The sequence below is a fragment of the Callithrix jacchus genome, chromosome 6 (assembly GCF_049354715.1).
Source record: "Callithrix jacchus isolate 240 chromosome 6, calJac240_pri, whole genome shotgun sequence".
Lineage (NCBI taxonomy): Eukaryota > Metazoa > Chordata > Mammalia > Primates > Cebidae > Callithrix > Callithrix jacchus.
Window position 1 is genome coordinate 105516521 of NC_133507.1, and position 21099 is coordinate 105537619.

The 21099-nt window shown below is 53.8% G+C and overlaps 1 protein-coding gene across 8 annotated transcripts in view; it reads left to right on the top strand.

The window, feature by feature from the left end:
* GLI2 (GLI family zinc finger 2) overlaps window positions 1-21099 on the top strand; it is a 252688-nt gene that overhangs the window by 212556 nt on the left and 19033 nt on the right. For all 8 annotated transcript variants that reach the window (XM_035305106.3, XM_035305109.3, XM_054257716.2 and 5 more), the window contains 3 exons: window positions 15957-16158; window positions 17609-17819; window positions 19133-19255. In XM_035305106.3, the coding sequence (XP_035160997.3) occupies window positions 15957-16158; window positions 17609-17819; window positions 19133-19255 (536 nt within the window). The remainder of the gene's footprint in view (window positions 1-15956; window positions 16159-17608; window positions 17820-19132; window positions 19256-21099) is intronic.

The following is a 21099-nucleotide window of genomic DNA, read 5'->3' on the forward strand; positions in this document are numbered from 1 at the left end:
GCACTGGGTGAGCAGGGTGCAGTTTGGAATGGGGAAGTCAGAGGAAGCCTCACTGGAAAGTTGAAATCTGGGGGTGAGTGCTCCAGGCAGAGGAAACTGCAGTGCAAAGGGCCTGAGGCAGCAGTGGGCCTGCCGAGCTCAAGAAACAGCCAGGATGCCAGATCAGGCGGTGAGGGGTGGGAGTGGGGGAGCAGCCAGAGTTTCCAGGTGGGGTCTTGCCATCCAGCAGACCTCGGAAGAGGCTGACTTTCACTGGAGATGAGGCTGGACCAAGGAGAAAAGAGATCTGACTGACTCACAGACAGAATCTCCCTCCATGCTGATGTGAGAATTGATTTGGAGGCAAGATGGAGGCAGGGGGTCCAGTTGATAGAGGTGGGGAGAAGGGGCCAGGTCTCAGGAAGATAGTGAAGGTAGAGCCACAGGATGTGCTCCCAGCTAGAATATGGAGTTGAGATAAAGGGGAGTTTTTATCTCAACTCCCCTTTATCTTGACCGCAGGGTCTCGGGCCTAAGCATTTGAAGAATGGAGTTGGTAACTGAGCTAGGAAGCTGTAGGTGGGAAGGAGGGAAGTCAGGTGTCCTGGGTAGATGAAGCTTTTGGTGCCTGCTAGACACCAAGTCCTTCCCACCTACCAAATGCCATCCTCACAGCTGCTTTCAAAGGGACGCCTGTGACCCCCTGACCATTAGCCCTGGGGTCAGCATGGAGTCCCTCTCAAGGAAGAGTGGAGAGGGTGGAAGGCTTAGCGCCCCTCCCATCCCCCAGTCAGTGCCACTCCACCTGCAGGTCCTGGAGCCCTGGCCCGCGGCACACAGGGAGGCAGGGCAGCCAGTAGAGCTGGAAGCCACAGCAGCAGACGGGCAGGCGCATCCTGGAGAGCCAGCCTTCTTGAGCCTTCCCTGGGGTGGTGTTTTCACTCCCTGAAAGCTCAAGGCAAGGAGACAGAAGCCTGCAGGGAAACCGTCCTGCAGGGGCAGCCCTGGTGCCTACAGGGCTGTGTAGCCTGCGCAGGTTGGGGGTGGGCTGGCGGGAAGTCATGTGGGGCCAGGTGGGGCCATGAGACTCAGGGTGGGCCCCCCCGCCCGCTTTGCTCACCCTGACCCTCCCCCAGGGCTTTCTTGCAGGGGAGCTCTTCACTTCCTTAAGGCCTGGCTGACACCTTGCCTCCTCCAGGAAGTCTCTTTGGAAGCCTCCTCCTTCCCTGTCCCCTGTGCCCCTCAGTCACTGGGACAGTTCCCTCCTCAAGATCCTACTTCACTCTTTGCCTGTCCTACCTCATACTTGGAGCAACCGCCTCACATGGCTCCTCAGCTATCTTGAGCATCTCCTACTTCCCAGGAAGAGTTTTGCTGAGAAGAGGGTGGCAGACCTCCAGGGCTGACCCCTCATGGGTGTGGTCCTTGCCAGGCCCTGGAAGGAGGCTATAGCATGCCTCAGGGATGCCACCAGAATGTGGTCCATGTCTGTCCTGTTCTTCCTTGCCTTCCCCAGCATGGTGTTTAGTCCAGGATTAAGCATACCATGCAGGTGTCCAATGACACCTGTCATCTCTGCAGGACACTGACGTCCCTCTGAGCACACACACATCCATGTGCTGTGTCCCCCTCTCCTCTCAGCAGCCCTGCACAATGCTCCCACGAGCCACAGTGAGGTGTCAGAGGCACTGAGAGAAAGTCATGCGCTAAGCATGCTCCTTGCCGATATTAGAAACCAAACAACAGCAATCCAGCGCATGAAGGATCGTGTGCAAATAGCCACACCCAGATGTCAGCTTCCTCCAAGCAGGACCCTTCCTCCAAGGGCCTGAGGGTGGCATAAGGCCAATAGGAAAGTGGACGAGGCAGAGAAATCATGGCTGAGTGGGGTAAGATGAGGCAGATGTCCCCACAGAGCAGGAAAGGCTAAGCCAGGCAGCCAGGAGTCGTCCAGTGATTTGCCGCATGAGTGTCTGCTCTGTGCGTGTGTATACATGAGAGACAGTGAACTGGAATGCGAGCTGCCTCTCTTCTGTGATTTTATACACATTCTTCCATGTAACTCCCTTAGCCACCTTCTGAGGCTAGAGATACGCTCCTTACTTTAAGATGAGCATATGGGCTCCCAACATCTAGCAGCTCGCCCCAGGTCTTGCTCTGTTTGTTACCAACACCATCTGCCCTTCCCTGGGGTACAGTTTCCAGCAGCACATGCACCTGACCAACCATGAGCCCTGACCCCAGGGAGGGCCAGCCAGGCCAGGTGAACTTGGGCTCAGAGCAGCTGGGTCAGAGCCAGAGGGGAGAAGTTGTTCAGCGAGCTCTAGGACAGGCCTAGGCCAGGCCTGGCTGCACGGTGTCCTCTCTGTGGTAGCTGGACTCAGAGCTGGTGACAGGACCGAAGCGGTGTGGGGTGGCGATCCCAAGTCATGCAAGCTGCGTGGATTAAACACATTGAGATGGCACGTGTGAGCTTAGCCCAGTGCCTGGCATGTAGCAGGTGTGGAATAACGCTGGCGCAGGCCTCTTCGCACCAGTATGTCTGTCACTCCCTCTTGCAGGAGTCTGTGTCTTCATCATAGGCAGTTCTGTCCACCTGCCGCCTAGGCCCAGGCCCCAGGTCCTCCCAGACCTTTTCCTTGCCGTCTCCCATCCATCCCATCCTGTTCTCTAGGCCTCTAAGTGTGGCGTGTCACCCTTCCCAGGCCAGCCAGTGACATGTCACCCTTGTAGCATTGCTCCATGGCTGCTATTCACCTAGTCTCCCCCTCTTTATCCATTCTGTGCTCAGCCTGTACCACCTCTAGCCCCCTCAGGATAAAATTCAGACTTTAGCACCCCCATACAGAGGTCTTCCTCTCCAGCTCACTTATCGTCACCTGCACGCTGCAGTCTTGCCATGCACTGCCCCATCTGCAGGTCCCCAGATACCTCCCTGAGCTCATTCCTGCACAGTGTCCAATGCACGGTGCCCTAGGCCTTCTCCTGAGACCCCACAAGAATCCAGCTCCAGGCCTCTCAAGCCACCAGCTAGCTCCACTGCACTAGCGGAACCCAAGGCACCTCCCACAGGAACTGGCTGGGACTTCTCCTTACATATGGCCAGATGGCCAGCCCTGCCAGGTCTGGGAGCATATCTGGTCAGGAGCAGTTCCTCAGTGTCTGTCAGGTGAGTGAGTAAATGAGTGAATGGCACTTAGAAAAGACCCTGGGATGGAAAGATGCACTCCAGCTAAGGAAGGGACCACTCAAGTCCCCTGTTGTTGGCTCATAGGGGACTGGAACGGGCTGGGGAGCTGCTTTGCCTTCCAGGTGCTCAGAATTTGGCAGCGCCTGGGGCTGAGCATCTCAAGGAAGCAGGAAGGCAGAGGAGTGCAGGGGTTAGCTCAGCAGTGGGCACAAGAGCTCACAGCCCTCCAGCATCTGCTAGTTAACTCATCACACCCCACCCGCCGTGCCTTCACTGCTTCCACCTTGGGAACGCATCTGGCTTCAGGATGCAGGGATAGGGCGGAAGCATCACCAGATTCCAGAGTCGGCCTGAGGAGGGATACCAGTTTCTCCGGTTCCGGCATGAGTTGGAGGTGGGGGCATTTTCCTTATCCGTGGATTTCAGAAGCAGATGACTTCTTTCTCTTTGTTCCCAGTCAGTTACAATCCAAGAAAATCAGAGTAGTCCAGGATTATCTCCTATTTTTGTTGCTACTTAATGCATTTTTTTCCCAAAACCATTTTCAACTAAAACCAGAACTTTCACTTCAACTTTTAAAAATGCTTTTTGCAATTCCACTCAGCTCTGCTGCCTGCGTGGATGGTTACTCGTGTGTCTCTAGGAGATGCTGAAACCAACACCAGAGCTGTCAGCCAGGCCCAAGTTTGTCTGAGCCTGGACCTGTCTCTAGGGTGTCCCCCAGGCCCCTCCCCTCTCGGGAACCATTGGAGCTGGGGAGGTGTTTTCAAAGGTGGGTTTCCCTCCCAGAAAGCTCCAGACCACCCAGCAGAGAATGTGAGTGAGCGTTTCCACTAGGTTTCTTTTTGCTCAAATTCTCATTGAGAAAATTCTGTAGGCCATCCATGGCACCAGCAGTGCACCTCAGGAGACCTGTAGAAGGGCCTGGCTCTCTCTGAGGAGCATGTGTTCACACCAGGAAGCCACGATGCACATGACCTTGAGCACGTGAGCTCTGTGCAGGCACAGGGTCCTGGAGAACTCATGGACGGCCCAGGAGAACAGGCCTTCTCTCTCTCTCTCTTTCTCCGTCTCTGTCTCTTGCACACACACTGGTTGATTCAGCGGGTGTTGATTGGGCACCTTCTATGTCCCAGGCCCAGTTCTAGATCTAGGGACGAGATGCCTCAGGAGCAGCACACAAGCCCTGCCTTCCTGGTGCCTGAGCTCCAGTGTACCCTGTGTGTGCTCCTGGCTGGGATCAAGAATGCCTGTCCTTACCTGATGCCCACCCACCCCAGCCTCCTTTCTCAGCACCCACAGGAGGGAGCACTGCAAGGGAGAGAACTTTCTGGAGGCTTTGAGTATCCAGCTGAGGCGTGGAGAGGGCTCTGCCAGGCAGGAAGGTGAGCGGGTAGAGGTGGTGGGAACTCCATGTGGGTCCTCATCCCCCAGGACCTTGTCCCGAGCACACCCGTTTGCAAACCTTAGCTGACTGCCACCTGCACAATTGTGTATTTAATAATATTTTTTTAATAGACTCGCCTTTGGGGGTTAAATAAATGTTTCTTAAAATGGAACTTTGTATTTTTTCCTGAAATGGAAAACCTAATCCCCGTCTGAGGAGGATATTCCTGTCTCTGCCTCCATCAAACCTCAAATAACCTCATTTGGGCCGACTGTGCAGCCTGCATTTGGAAACACAGTGCAGTGATGGAAGAAAGGCCAGAAGCTAGAGAGGCCTCTATGGGCTCTTGTGGGATTGGAAAGCCAAGCCCTGCGTTCCTCCCAGGGCGCTGAGGCCAGGTGCAGCCAGGACAGATGGATCTCCCAGGCTCTGATGAAATCCCCTTCCCTGGTCTCCTGGTGGTGGGTGAAGGCCCATTTCCTCTTGTTCTTAAAGGGGGCCTGATTTACAGTAGGAAGACAGGAGCACTGCTGCATGGGAAGGTGATAGAGAACCAGTCAGGGAGCCCAGGTCATCATTCTGCTGAGCGGCTCCCTGGAGAGCAGGGAATTCACTGGTTGTCACCCGGGCCCTCAAATGGAATTTTCTCATGTTATGCTGTTGAATATTGGTGATTTAACAACAGAACAGTCGCCCCCTCCCCCCTCCACCATATTGAGAAGATTGAGATGTTTCCGATTGAAATGTTGTCTGTTTACAGCTCATACTTCCTCCAAGCCGTGCATTTTATTGTCATATTGACACTAATTTGGCTCGGATGTCACCTCCATTCTGACGCCTGTTCTTTATGCCTCCTGCGGATCCGGGGGGTTTTCAGAAACCAATTACATTGATCAAACCCAGAGAGGCAGGAAGAGCTGGTGGAGGAGCCGCCAGAGGCCCAAGTCAGGCAGGATCCTTTGCCTGGCCTGAGGCAGGAAGGGAGACTGAGGCAAAGGAAGCCAGACTGCAGGTCCCTGTGTGAGGCGGTGGGGCTGTGTATAGGCACAGGCTCAGCGGTGTCTCTGGGTTATCTGGTAAAGCCCCACAAACTGTCCCACCACATCGGCTTCACGAAGCCCCTTCACAGGTGAGGAGCCTGTGGCACAGCCTGGTTCTGTGTTCCTCACTCAGCTAGGCCGTGGTGCCAGTAACTCTGAGCTTCCTGCTCCATGATGCAGACTCTTGCTACTCCCCGATCAGAGTGGGTGAGAGGGCTGTGGACGGCTAGGTGTGAGGGCATTAAGGTCCTCAGGCCAGATTTCCTTAGAGCATCTCCTCAGTGAGCCAGAAAATATCTGGGTGAGGGAGTTGGGCCATGTAGGGAACACGTTTTAGCCAGTGAGTGTTCGGGGCACCGGAGGCCTACTATGAGGCTGTGTCCTGCTGGCCCTGGTGGCGGCACATCCCAGCCCACGGCTGAGGACGGCATCTGACACAGAGAAGGCTCCCGGGACCCGGTGCCAGGATGAAGCTCTTTCTTCCTGCCCCTCGGCCCAGGCTCCTGGGCATGCAGGCCTTGGGGGGATCCCCAGCCCCAACTTCATGGAAGTCCACCCACAGCTACAGATGATACGCTGGTTAGCCCATAGCACCCCTCTGGTGGGTGCTAGTAGCCCATTTCTGCGTGAGACAACCAGTGATTTGCCCACAGCTACCCAGTTCAGAGTGTGCAAGCAGGGTTAGAACCTGGGTTGGCCTGAGTCCAGGGCTGCTCTTACACCTCTTTCCCCTTCCCAGGGAAAGCAATGATCTCCCTCCTGACCACCTTGGGATTCTCTAGAATAATCCTGCTTAGATGGCACCTTGCAAATCCTGCCTGGTGCCTCAGGGCACTGTCTTCACCTCTCTCCTATACGGTGAGCTCCATGAGGGCAGGGTCAGAGTCTTCCCTGCCTGCAGTCCCCATCATGTCCAACCAATGCCTGGCATACTCTCAGCACTACATGAGAGAGGGGCTGATGGATGAATGAATGAACACGTGAATGAGCAACAGAAAGCACTAGTGGGTGAAGCAGGGTCCAGAGGCAGGTGGTGTTGGCATCCACCCAGGTGAGGGTGGGCAGGTGGCCAGTCACCCATGGCTGACCGGCATTAAAACAGGCACATCCACAGATGACTACTCTGTGTTCTCAGTCATAAATCACAGGAGAAACCATGGGAAATGAGTGCCAGGCTTTTCTTTCTATTTAGTAATTTATCAAGGGAAGAGGTGCATTAATAAACATATTTCCCATGAGAGGCAGGAATAACAGAGATGAATATCACTGTCAGATTTGGCCTGTTTCCTCTTGTTAGGGGCACACAAGAGGGTGGGAATCCAAATATTAGCAGCAGAATCTTTTTAAAAAAATGTATTACAAAGATGTGTGTGGGTTTCTTGCTTTATATCATGTCCGATGGTTTTTTCCTCACATTTCCGCATTTGCCACTCCATTTGTAAGTAATAGGAATCTTTCAGAGAATTCACTTCTGCATCTTTCTTTGAGTTTCCTTTGAAGTGAGGATTGACAGGGAGTGGACTCAGTAAATAAGAACCCAGAAGCTGAGAGGACGCCGAATGGAAGCGGGTGAATGAATGTCTAATGACAGCTGTGTTGCTGCGTGCCCCAATCTTCGCTCCTAGACTTGCTGTCCTTCACTCCATTATTAACTGGAGGCTCACCCTGCCCCTTGGAACAGTCCTCCTGGCCCTTGAAGAAGCCACATTCATTAGCAGTTTCATTTTGGAATGCCCGCTGGGTTTTAGGCACTATTCTTGGCGTTCTATGTGTCTTCACAACAGCCCCGCAAAGCAAGTCACACTGCCCTGATTATACAGATGGGGAAAGAAAGGCTCGGGAAAGCTAAGTAAGTGTGCTCCAAGGAAGCCACAAAGTGACAGGCTTGACAGGCCAGTGGCAGAGGCTGTCTATGAGCCTCTGCATCATGTGTGTGTGTATGTGTGTCCATCTGGGGTGTATGTGTGTATGTTCACCTGCAGTGTGTGTATGTGTGTGTGTGTGTCCACCTGGAGTGTGTGTATGTTCACCTGCAGTGTGTGTATGCATGTCCACCTGGGGTGTGTGTGTCCACCTGGGGGGGGTGTCCACCTGGGGTGTGTATATGTGTGTCCACCTGAGGGTGGTGTGTCCACCTGGGGGGGTGTGCATGTCCACCTGGGGGGTGTGTGTGTATGTTCACCTGCAGTGTGTGTGTCTACCTGGATTGTGTGTGTATGTGTGTCCACCTGGAGTGTGTGTGTGTATGTGTATGTGTGTGTTCACCTGGGGTGTGTGTTCACCTAGAATATGTGTGTGTGTGTATGTGTGTGTGTCTGCCTGGGGTATGTGTATGTTCACCTGCAGTGTGTGTGTGCATGTCCACCTGGGGTGTGTGTTTGTGTCCACCTGGGGGGGGTGTCCACCTGGAGTGTGTGTGTCCACCTGGGGTGTGTGTATGTGTTCACCTGGGGGGGGTGTGCATGTCCACCTGGGGTGTGTGTGTGTGTGTGTGTGTCCACCTGGGGTATGTATATGTGTGTCCACCTGGGGGCAGTGTGTCCACCTGGGGTGTGTATATGTGTCCACCTGGGGGCAGTGTGTCCACCTGGGGTGTGTGTATGTGTTCACCTGGGGGGGTGTGCATGTCCACCTGGGGTGTGTGTGTGTGTGTGTGTGTGTGTCCACCTGGGGTATGTATATGTGTGTGTCCACCTGGGGGCAGTGTGCCCACCTGGGGTGTGTGTATATGTTCACCTGGGGGGGTGTGCATGTCCACCTGGGGTGTCTGTGTGTGTGTGTGTGTGTGTGTGTGTCCACCTGGGGTCCCCTCCCATTCAGGGGACCCTCCCTGTGCCTTCTCACAGTCATATGCCCCGCTGCCTCAAGACACCTCTCCTCCTCTGCACCCTGGGCATGAGGCCCCACGGCAGGTGGTTTTGGTGTCCCTGGACCTTGGGCAAGTTACTTAATGCCTTTGTTTTGTCTTCTGTAAAATGAGCATAACAGCCCCTTCTTTATGGCGCCGTGGTGAAGATGAAATTACCTAACACTTGAAAGTTAGGAGAAGTCCTAGCGCATGTGAGGGTAGCGTTGAGTAAGTGCTGTCTTTAGGTGGCTGTGCATCTGTTCCTCAGCATGTCCTGTCTGTGCCATGGGTCAGCCCTTGGCACCTCCCACTGGGCTCATGGCTGTGCCAGCTGTATTGGAGTCTTGGGGATGGTCAGGCAGGAAAAGGATTTGAGTCCCTAATGCATGGTGAGAAAGATAGGAGCAAGTCCCTGAGCAGGTGACAGGGAGGAGGTGCTGGAAGGAGCGCAGTGGCTGGAGTGAGGGCACCCCACAGGCCACCTCCTAGACCTTCTTTGTAATAGCAGTGAGGAGCTTTAGAAAGTTTTGGGGAGAGGGCAGGGACGTGATCCTGTTTCCGAGTTGAAAATCTCTCTCTCTTTGCCGTGAGCACTGTGGATTGGACAGCTGTTAGCTGAGGGCTCCAGAATGATCTGAGCAAGTGGTGGGCTATGCTGGGGGTGGGGTTTGAAAGGAGAGATTTTGAGAGGCGTTCATGAACCCACACATTAGGGGGTTCCACTGTGGTGGAGGGGAGGAGGGAAGGCTGACTCCTGGGTCTCCCGCTCTGCCACTGTGCAAATGGCAGGCATGTGCTAAGCTCAGGCCTGTAGGAAGAGCTGGTTCAGGCACAGGTCAGGAGTGTGAGGCTGGCTGTGCTGAGCGGGAGCTGCCTTGTGGATAGGAGGAGAGGACAAGGAGGCAGCTGGCTCCGAGAAGGTTCACTCTTCAGCGCCACTGAAAATGGGAGGTTGAAAACTGTTTGTGGGAGGGGACATCCTCCTGGCCCTGCGCCTTAACTGACTTCTCTGAAGATGGAGAGAGGGGACACTGAGTCCTCACAAACTCCAGACAGCAGGGCTCCTTTGGACCTGAGTTGAAATCCGGCCTCTGTAGCTCGGTGACCTACAGCAAGTCACTTACTTCCCAAGCATACTTGCTAATCTGCAAATCTGCTTTGCTTGGACAATGGTGGTAGCTATTAAATTAGTCAGTGGGTCTAAGCGTCACTGAACAGCGGCTGTCACTGGCTCATTAATTACATAAGAATTCAGAAGCAGGCGTTTCTCTAGATACTACAGCAGAGAAGCGCAAAACAGCCAGGATACAGATGCTGCACTGCAGAAACAGACTCCACCCAGGATGCAGATACTGCAGCAGAGGAACACACTCCAGCCAGGATGCAGATACTACACTAGAGGAGCACGCTCCAGCCAGGATGCAGATACTACACTAGAGGAACACACCCCAGCCAGGATGCAGATACTACACTAGAGGAGCACACTCCAGCCAGGATGCAGATACTACACTAGAGGAGCACACCCCAGCCAGGATGCAGATACTGCACTAGAGGAACACGCTCCAGCCAGGATGCAGATACTACACTAGAGGAACGCGCTCCAGTCAGGATGCAGATACTACCCTAGAGGAACACACCCCAGCCAGGATGCAGATACTACACTAGAGGAACACGCTCCAGTCAGGATGCAGATACTACCCTAGAGGAACACACCCCAGCCAGGATGCAGATACTACACTAGAGGAACACAGTCCAGCCAGGATGCAGATACTACACTAGAGGAACACAGTCCAGCCAGGATGCAGATACTGCACTAGAGGAGCACACTCCAGCCAGGATGCAGATACTGCACTAGAGGAACACGCTCCAGCCAGGATGCAGATACTACACTAGAGGAACACGCTCCAGTCAGGATGCAGATACTACCCTAGAGGAACACACTCCAGTCAGGATGCAGATACTACACTAGAGGAACACAGTCCAGCCAGGATGCAGATACTACCCTAGAGGAACACACCCCAGCCAGGATGCAGATACTACACTAGAGGAACACAGTCCAGCCAGGATGCAGATACTACACTAGAGGAACACAGTCCAGTCAGGATGCAGATACTACACTAGAGGAACACAGTCCAGCCAGGATGCAGATACTGCACTAGAGGAGCACACTCCAGCCAGGATGCAGATACTACCCTAGAGGAACACAGTCCAGCCAGGATGCAGATACTACACTAGAGGAACACAGTCCAGCCAGGATGCAGATACTGCACTAGAGGAGCACACTCCAGCCAGGATGCAGATACTACCCTAGAGGAACACAGTCCAGCCAGGATGCAGATACTACACTAGAGGAACACAGTCCAGCCAGGATGCAGATACTGCACTAGAGGAGCACACTCCAGCCAGGATGCAGATACTACCCTAGAGGAACACACCCCAGCCAGGATGCAGATACTACCCTAGAGGAACACAGTCCAGCCAGGATGCAGATACTACACTAGAGGAACACACTCCAGTCAGGATGCAGATACTGCACTAGAGGAACACGCTCCAGCCAGGATGCAGATACTACACTAGAGGAACACAGTCCAGCCAGGATGCAGATACTGCACTAGAGGAGCACACTCCAGCCAGGATGCAGATACTACCCTAGAGGAACACACCCCAGCCAGGATGCAGATACTACCCTAGAGGAACACGCCCCAGCCAGGATGCAGATACTACACTAGAGGAACACGCTCCAGTCAGGATGCAGATACTACCCTAGAGGAACACGCCCCAGCCAGGATGCAGATACTACACTAGAGGAACACAGTCCAGCCAGGATGCAGATACTACACTAGAGGAACACAGTCCAGCCAGGATGCAGATACTGCACTAGAGGAGCACACTCCAGCCAGGATGCAGATACTACCCTAGAGGAACACAGTCCAGCCAGGATGCAGATACTACACTAGAGGAACACAGTCCAGCCAGGATGCAGATACTGCACTAGAGGAGCACACTCCAGCCAGGATGCAGATACTACCCTAGAGGAGCACACTCCAGCCAGGATGCAGATACTACACTAGAGGAACACACCCCAGCCAGGATGCAGATACTACCCTAGAGGAACACAGTCCAGCCAGGATACAGATACTACACTAGAGGATCACAGTCCAGTCAGGATGCAGATACTGCACTAGAGGAACACGCTCCAGCCAGGATGCAGATACTACACTAGAGGAACACAGTCCAGCCAGGATGCAGATACTGCACTAGAGGAGCACACTCCAGCCAGGATGCAGATACTACCCTAGAGGAACACAGTCCAGCCAGGATGCAGATACTACACTAGAGGAACACAGTCCAGCCAGGATGCAGATACTGCACTAGAGGAGCACACTCCAGCCAGGATGCAGATACTACCCTAGAGGAACACACCCCAGCCAGGATGCAGATACTACCCTAGAGGAACACAGTCCAGCCAGGATGCAGATACTACACTAGAGGAACACAGTTCAGTCAGGATGCAGATACTGCACTAGAGGAACACGCTCCAGCCAGGATGCAGATACTACACTAGAGGAACACAGTCCAGCCAGGATGCAGATCCTACACTAGAGGAGCACGCTCCACCTAGGATGCAGATACTACACTAGAGGAACACAGTCCAGCCAGGATGCAGATACTGCACTAGAGGAGCACACTCCAGCCAGGATGCAGATACTACACTAGAGGAACACGCTCCAGCCAGGATGCAGATACTACACTAGAGGAACACAGTCCAGCCAGGATGCAGATACTACACTAGAGGAACACACTCCAGTCAGGATGCAGATACTACACTAGAGGAACACAGTCCAGCCAGGATGCAGATACTACACTAGAGGAACACGCTCCAGCCAGGATGCAGATACTACACTAGAGGAACACAGTCCAGCCAGGATGCAGATAATACACTAGAGGAACACGCTCCAGCCAGGATGCAGATACAACACTAGAGGAACACGCTCCAGCCAGGATGCAGATACAACACTAGAGGAACACACTCCAGTCAGGATGCAGATACTACACTAGAGGAGCACACTCCAGCCAGGATGCAGATACTACACTAGAGGAACACGCTCCAGCCAGGATGCAGATACTACACTAGAGGAGCACACTCCAGTCAGGATGCAGATACTACACTAGAGGAACACACTCCAGTCAGGATGCAGATACTACACTAGAGGAACACGCTCCAGCCAGGATGCAGATACAACACTAGAGGAACACGCTCCAGCCAGGATGCAGATACTACACTAGAGGAACACGCTCCAGCCAGGATGCAGATACTACACTAGAGGAGCACACTCCAGTCAGGATGCAGATACTACACTAGAGGAACACACTCCAGTCAGGATGCAGATACTACACTAGAGGAACACACTCCAGTCAGGATGCAGATACTACACTAGAGGAGCACACTCCAGCCAGGATGCAGATACTACACTAGAGGAACACGCTCCAGCCAGGATGCAGATACTACACTAGAGGAGCACACTCCAGCCAGGATGCAGATACTACACTAGAGGAACACGCTCCAGCCAGGATGCAGATACTGCACTAGAGGAGCACGCTCCAGCCAGGATGCAGATACTACACTAGAGGAACACGCTCCAGCCAGGATGCAGATACTGCACTAGAGGAGCACACTCCAGCCAGGATGCAGATACTACACTAGAGGAACACGCTCCAGCCAGGATGCAGATACTACACTAGAGGAACACAGTCCAGCAAGGATGCAGATACTACACTAGAGGAGCACACTCCAGCCAGGATGCAGATACTGCACTAGAGGAGCACACTCCAGCCAGGATGCCCCTGTTTTTTGTCCAGGATCACTGTTTAGTGTGGGTGGTCATATTTGCAGTGCAGCCTCCGGGCTGACTGGGGAGTAGCCTACTCTATGGGTTTTCCTGCCTCCTTCTGTCCTCAAGCAGGTGGCCCAGGATCCTTCCTGCCATAGGAGAAAGGAGGAGTTGTCTGAGTTACCTGCTTTGCCCTGGCCCCTCTGTGGGGTCAGACCAACTGGTCATCCCCAGAAGCATCTGTGGAGAGTCTTTTGTGTACCCACTGTAGCTCTGCTTACTAAAATCCTATAAGCTCCAGTCTTTGTAGCCCAATAAATAAACAGCAAAAGCAGAAAGTTTAGCTGACAAGGATGTCGAAAGAAAAGAATGTTTTGATTATCTCACCTTTTTTTTTCAACTGGGAGCTTTCCTAAACTCACTTAACTCTTCTTGTGGAAAATAAAGAATACCAAGAATTGGGTCACATGAGGGTCCCAACTGTTGCCACTCTGGAGTGCCCGGGCCACCTCCTCACCCATCATCCCATTGGGTCAAAGTAACCCAGAGCTGGCAGGGGACTTGTTTTATGCTGGAGTCATTGATGAAGACCTGGAATCTGTGACAGGTAAAACAATTTGTCCCAAGTCATGCAGCTGACTGATGGATCCAGCCCAGGGTACCCATGTGCAGCCCCCACGTCACCCCACCACAGGCCACTGGTCCAGCCCAGGTCTCTGTCCCTCTACCCAGAGTCCCTTCATCCCAGGCTGCTTGCTGTCTACTCTCCTCTGTGGCCCCAGACTCCCCATATCCTGTGAAAGAGGCCATTAGGAGAGAAAACCCTGGAAGCCCCTTTTGGCCCAATGGTCCTGGATGTCCTCTGTCCTCTCCATGCCTTAGAGAGGTGCTTCTCCTGGTGGCCTGGCAGGAAAGAGCCTCCCCAGGGATCCCTAGGTCTTCTCAGAATTGCAGCAAGTGTGAGTCTGGGCCAGGCATGGTTGCCCCTAGGGCCCAGCATGGCATGTGGCTTGTTCAGTAGGTGGGTGTGGGCTCTGCCCTCACACAGTCTTCTTTGGGACTGGTATGTATGGAGTGGGGGGCTCAGAGGCTTGCAGGCCATCACACCCTGCCCTCAGTACTCCTGCAGCTATGGAGACAAAGCACTGACACATGCATGATTCAGAGTAACCCTGAGGCCAGTGGTCAGAGCCAACAGGAAAGCTTTGGGAGTGCCAAGGGGCCATGTGGACTGTGAGCAGGAGGCCCATGGAGCCAGACCCTGTAGTCAGGGCAGCCTGCCCGGAGAAGGGAGCACCCAGGTGGGATCTCAGCAGGTCTGGGCAGGCAGAAGGGAAGAAAGAGGTCATCACAAGCCCAGAACAGCTGAGCACAAACATGGATGTGCTTAAGCAACCCCCAGCATCGTTTATGGGTGACACCACCAGCCCCTGGGGAACCTGGAGGCCACGGAAAGGAGGATGGGTGGGCAGGGGCCAGCAAGACATGAGAAGAGGCTACTCCATGCAGGTGTCCAGAAGGCCAAAGACAGGCCCAAGCATTTATTGTGCCCTGCCGTGGGCCAGGCACTTCTCACGCATCACCTAATTTACACCTCCTGCCAGCCCTGGTGGTTGTCACTATTAGAGCCCTTTAAAAAGAGAAACTGGCTGTGGGAGGGTCTGGACAAGGCAGGAAACTTGGCATGTGGTGAGTCATGCAGCAGTGTTGTCAGCCCGTTTCTAGGCCACTGTTTGTGCAGGGGAGAGACCTAGAATCCTCATGGGGGCACCATGAGGGGGCGCAGTCTGGAACCATGGTGGAAGAGCCTGTGGCCCTGGGGTGCAGGGTGCACTTGTCAGGGGCAAGCCCTCTTCCCTTCTGCAGTCATGTAGGTGTGTGACAGCAGCTGGCGAGGGCTGAGGGCATATCCATGTGTCCACACAGCCATCCAAGCCTCTGCTTGGCAAACTCCCTATCAGGGGTGCACTTTAGTGTTGATTTCAGATACAACATGACCCATGACCTTGGAGCATTGACTTCCATTCATTCCCTTCCCCATGGAATTCTCCATAGCAGTGGGAACAGAAGAGCATCTCCCACACTCAATAGCATGGATAAATCATACAAACTGACCATGTGGATGAGGAAGGCCAGATAGGAAAGCATATTTAAAATTCCATTTACACAAAGCTCAGAAGTAGGCAGCACTTATCTGTGTTAGAAGCCAGGATAGCAGCTACCCTTGGGTTGGAAGATGCAGGGGGCTTGTGGGCACTGGCCAAGCCCTGTTTCTTGACCTAGGGCTGGCTTCCCAGGTGGGCTCCCTTGGTGAGAGGCCACCGAACTGCTGCTCACTTATGATTCGTGCACACTCATGTGGTAAGCACTGCTGGGTTCCAGCCCTGGTCTCTGCACCTAATGGTAAAGACACTCTGCTCAGTGCTCATATTCACTTGTCCAAACACCTTACATTCATTCACTTCTCCAGTCCTCACCATGCCTTGTGCTACTCAGTCCATTTTACAGATCAATAAACTGAGACCAAGAGGTAACATTCTTTGTCTAAGAGCTCACAACTGGAAAGTTGGCAGGATTCTTATTAGACCATCCTCATAGGCTCTTCCTGTCCCCTGCCTACCTGTCACTTCCTCCCCCATCCCCAGTGATGCTGACCTGTCTTGTGTTGGCCGTCCCACAGTGTCCCGTTTCTCCAGCCCTCGGGTGACGCCCCGCCTGAGCCGCAAGCGGGCGCTGTCCATCTCCCCGCTCTCAGACGCCAGCCTGGACCTTCAGCGGATGATCCGCACCTCACCCAACTCGCTGGTGGCCTACATCAACAATTCCCGCAGCAGCTCAGCGGCCAGCGGCTCCTATGGGCACCTGTCGGCAGGCACCCTCAGGTAAGCCCTGCTTGCAAGCAGAGGGCTGAGAACGGGAGCTGGGCTGAGGGCCTGATGGGGAGGGCCTGGGTTTTCAGTGGCTGCTTTTAACCCGAAGAGAAAGATAGGACTGTGGCATTTGTGAATCCACATACTTGCACCTTTTTTATGAATTCAAAACCAATAGTAATCAAATTGATCACATCTGAGCACATCGTGGACCGAGACTGTCATGAATGACTCAAACGTGAAATCAAAGGTGTTTGAAGTCAAAGGTGGATTTCCTAGTATTTCACTGAATTTGGTGGAGCAGCCAAGTGTTGGCCAACCTTGGAAACCACACAAAATGTGACATGGACTTGGCCCATGCTCTCAGCAAGCCTTTGGGCTGGCAGCAGGCCTCCCTCTGTAGCTACAACATGGCACACCCAAGCCTCACTGGCACCAGCCACCCTTGTCCCCTCTGTGCTACTCTTGACTGAGGACTCAGACCCCAGCCAGCTTGACTGAAACTCACATGCCTCCCCAGCACCTCCGAGAGATGCCAGGAGGTGTTAGGAATGTCAGGAGAGTTTGCCCCAAGGACCTGGAGATAGAAGGAATAACCAGGGCATTTGCTATCTTTTGCTGCCTAATAATTGTTCCAACACTTAGCAGTTTAAAACCACAAGCAACTGTTATCTCACTCCATTTCTGAGGGTCAGGAATTTGAGACAGGCTGAGCTCCAGCTCTCTCAGGTTGCCATAGTCAAGCTATCAGCCAGTGCTTTAGCCCGCTGAAGGCTTGGCTGGGCCAGAATGGCCTCACAGGGCTCTCAGCAGTGCCCTTAGGTCCTCATCTGTGAGCCTCTGCTTAGGGCTGCTTGAGTGTCCTCACAACATGGCTGCTAGGTCCCAGCCTACCTTGCAGCACGTGATGCAAGAGGAAGCAGGAGGAAGCCACGATGTCTTTTATGGTTCAGCAATGTCTTTTATGGTTCCTTCCTTGGTATCCTGCTGTGTGAAGAGTGAATCTAATGCAAGTGGTATGACAGATCCTAGAAGTGCAGTAACAAGAGGAGAATAATGCAAGCTGGAGGGCTCATGATTCCTGGATGAGGGGACATTAGAACAGGATTCAGAGGCCTCATGGGGTTCATGTAGTCAGGGAGCAGTGATGCAGGCATACATCTAGGTATCACAGCAGTGGAGGGGCCGGGGTGTGGGGATGAGGTGGAGCCTGGTCCCTGCTGGGGGTCAGCCTGCCAGGGGTGAAAGCTGCATCCTAGGACAGAACCTGGGAGCTGATCACAGGTGAGTGGCAGGCAGTAGGGAGCCACAGCTGGTTCTCGAGTGAGGAGGCCACAGTGATGGTGGGGCTAGCAACATGCCCATTTCTATCCCCTGGGCAAGGTTCTCTCTGTCTAAGAAGCGTTAACCTAACAGGGCCCCCGATGCCCACCCCCACCTCCTTGTCTGCTCTCTATTGCAGCCCAGCCTTCACTTTCCCCCACCCCATCAACCCCGTGGCTTACCAGCAGATTCTGAGCCAGCAGAGGGGTCTGGGGTCAGCCTTTGGACACACACCACCTCTGATCCAGCCCTCACCCACCTTCCTGGCTCAGCAGCCCATGGCCCTCACCTCCGTCAATGCCACGCCCACCCAGCTCAGCAGCAGCAGCAACTGTCTGAGTGACAACCAGGTAGGTGGGTGCAGGGGCCAGGGTGGCCACTGGGTACTCATCCAGACCACATGAGGGCTGTTTATTGCCAGCTCATGCCTAGAACTTATGGAGGGACTCTGGGTTCATCTCTGGCTGCTGGGGTGCCTTCTGGGCAGAGGCCACATGACAGAAAGGGTGAGACCTGGGCTCAGTCCATGGCAGGCTTGCAGCTTCGGAATTCTGCTGTCTCCTGTCCAAGAAGCATAATAAGTAGATGGGGAAAGCCTCGAGCTCCCAGGGCCTGGCACTGTGGAGGTGCTCCCCACACAGCACGCGTCATGTGTGGGTGAGTGAATTATGATAACACTGTGCAGCTTCATTGCAGAGCATGCATTTACAGCAGGCTTTCATATGCTGCCTCATTCGACCTTTCCAACGGGCCTTGAGCATGCCTGAGCATCCTAGCACAGTGCCTGGCACATCCTAGGTGCCATTATTATTTGGCAAATGAAGTCTTGTTTTACAGATAAGGAGATGAAAAGGCACAGGCCTTAGTGTCAGTCAGACCATCTTTGGGATCCTAACTTACCTGAAAGCAGCAAATCTCTTCCTCTCGCAGCCTGCACTAACTTATCTGCAAAGTGGGGTTCCTGGCACCTAGGTGGCGTCATTGTGCATATAAATGAGCTCATGTGTGCAGAGCCCCCATAGACTCTGGAACCTGGGAAAACTGACAATGACGGTGCTGGAGGTGTAGGGACCACCCCAGGCCACCCATAAGCAAATGGTAGAGCCTGGATGTGGCTGTGTCCTTGGGAGGAAGATAAGACACCATGGCCTCTAGAAGTGTCCCCTGTTCCAGAATGTCCTCCCTCTCCACTACAGGGCTCCTGGTGGCTCCCCAGGGCCTTCCCCTGATGGTGGCTCTCAGCTCTAGAAATACCACCTTATAGGCCCCAAACCCTTCTCCTGAGGACCCAGGCTCTGGGCACGCCAGGCCCTGTTCTCAGACCCACAGTGTCCCCTGCTCTGGAGGGCTGAGAAGTTGAGCCTCATCAAAACAAGAGCAAGGTTACCCCGCATTTTCCAAAAAGAAGGTCTCTTTCCCATTTCCCAGAAGTCTTGGGGAGGCAGAGGTGGAGAGATGGGGTTGGCTTGCCGAGGTCTTGGTGCTCTCCTGTAGCAGGGCACATGCTCCTGGCAGGAAGACTGAGCTGGGAACTCTATTTCTGATACTTTAAACACAGAGTTAGCCTAGATGGTCTGTGCAGGGAGATCCTAAAGTCCAAAAGAATGTGGGGTATCCCTGCCCTGCCCCTGAGTGACAGGCTGTCCTCCGCACCCTCCCTCAGAACAAGCAGAGCAGTGAGTCGGCTGTGAGCAGCACCATCAACCCTGTCGCCATTCACAAACGCAGCAAGGTCAAGACCGAGCCTGAGGGCCTGCGGCCGGCCTCCCCTCTGGCACTGACGCAGGTAACCTGCCACCTGCCACACCACCCTCAAGCTAGGACCAGGCCTGTGGGCTGCCTTGGGGCTGTACCCTTGGTGGTGAACAGATGGCTTGCTGCCTCGCCGCATGGATGAATGAGTGACCCAGAGAGGACTGGGTGGGAATGCTGAGCTGTGACTGTCTCACCACTGTGTTCCAAGGATTCTGCACATACTGCTTACCCATCACACACTTGGTGAATGAATGAATGAATGAATGAATGGATGGATGAATGAGTGAGTGAGTGAATGAAATTCTGCCTAGCCATCCTTCTTGTCTCAGGCTGCATCCATATCTCTCCCCACACCTGACCTATGAGCAGCACCAGCCCAGCCTAGCTGAGTTGCTCATGTCCCTGGAATGGCTGAGGCCCCTCTAGGCTACTCTCACTCTTGGAACTCCTCCCACCCCCTGGCTCCTTCACTGCCTCTTCAGCCCCTCCTGATTCTTCTGGGTAATAGGACTTAGCTCCAGGCCCAAACACCCAGCCTAGCTCATGGGTCACTTTAGGGCATATGCTATGTGTCCATTTGTCTCCCTGTCTGCACTCTAAGCTTTGGAGAAGTGGCACTGTGGGAGAAGTGCCTGACTGGGTTCCATGTCACCAGGGTTTGCACAAGTATGCAGTCACTGACACAGTCTTTTCCAATGATTCAATGCACATTTGAGTCAGTGAGTGGCATGGTGAGGGGGAAAATAGGACAAGCTCAGGTGGGAGAGAGGAGCAGAGCAGCCCACAGCCCCGTGCAGGCCTATCCCGTGACCCAGTCCCTGCACTGGTCCTTTTGGAAACCTTGCCACTTACTCTTCCACTCCAAGAAAGCACACAGGCAGCCCCCACTCTTGGAGCAGGGGCCTGTCTTGTAAAGGCCTATTGACCTGGTGAGTAAGCCCCTGGCCCCCCAAGCCCTCTCATGGTGGCCCAGTCTCCATCCGTTACTACAGAAGCCCCAGCTTGGGAACCAAGGATGCTCGGGGTCTCCTATCCCCATCTCCTTGCATCTGCCGACCATCCTTTATCAAAACTGTGAGCCATCAGGCATGCTCTAGGCACTTAATTTTCATGAAATATTGGCTCCTGTTATTGTCAGGCAAACAGAGGGGTTGGTGACAAATTCTTTTCCCTTTGCTGACACCAAAGCCAGTCTCAGCATGATGCATGGTTTCCACGAGGCCAACCATCATCAGGGGCCGATGAAATTGATGAGGATGGCACATATCGGGGGAAGATAAACATGCCGGAATGGTGAAGATGGGGCCAGCAGGCAGGCACTGAGCACCTGGGAGCCCCATGGCCACCCTCCAACCCAGGCTGGGCACACAAGGCCTCCTGCCTGCCCAGCCTGGCTCTGCACAAGTGTCAGTAAGGGAAGCTGCTTATCGTGAGGAGGTTGTCCCCCTGTCACTCAGTGCCCTGATTCACTGAACAAGGGCTCCCTGACTCATTTGTAAGGTGGATGGCTGGGTTTTCTCTCCGTTGGCAGAAATTGCAGTATAATGAACCTTCTCTGCTGAAGCCCTTGAAATAGCAGGCTAGAAGGATGCCCAGTGCAACCCTGAGGCCCTACCCACCTCTGTGCTGCCCTCTGATTGCAGTGTGACCTGTCAGCTTTCCAAGTCTTCAGAGTGAGCAGGGCGCACAGCCAGTGGAAATAGCAAATTGACTTCCAGATTTTCTCATAGTGTGGAGAGGGTGGTAGGAGGCCCTCTGGTCCACTCTCCCTACGGTTTCACCCCAACAGCCCCAGACAATCCCATTGCTAAAAATCTGGAAAGGAAATGCTCCTACACCTTCCTTTGATTGTGGTCCCGGTGCAGCCCCCGGAGC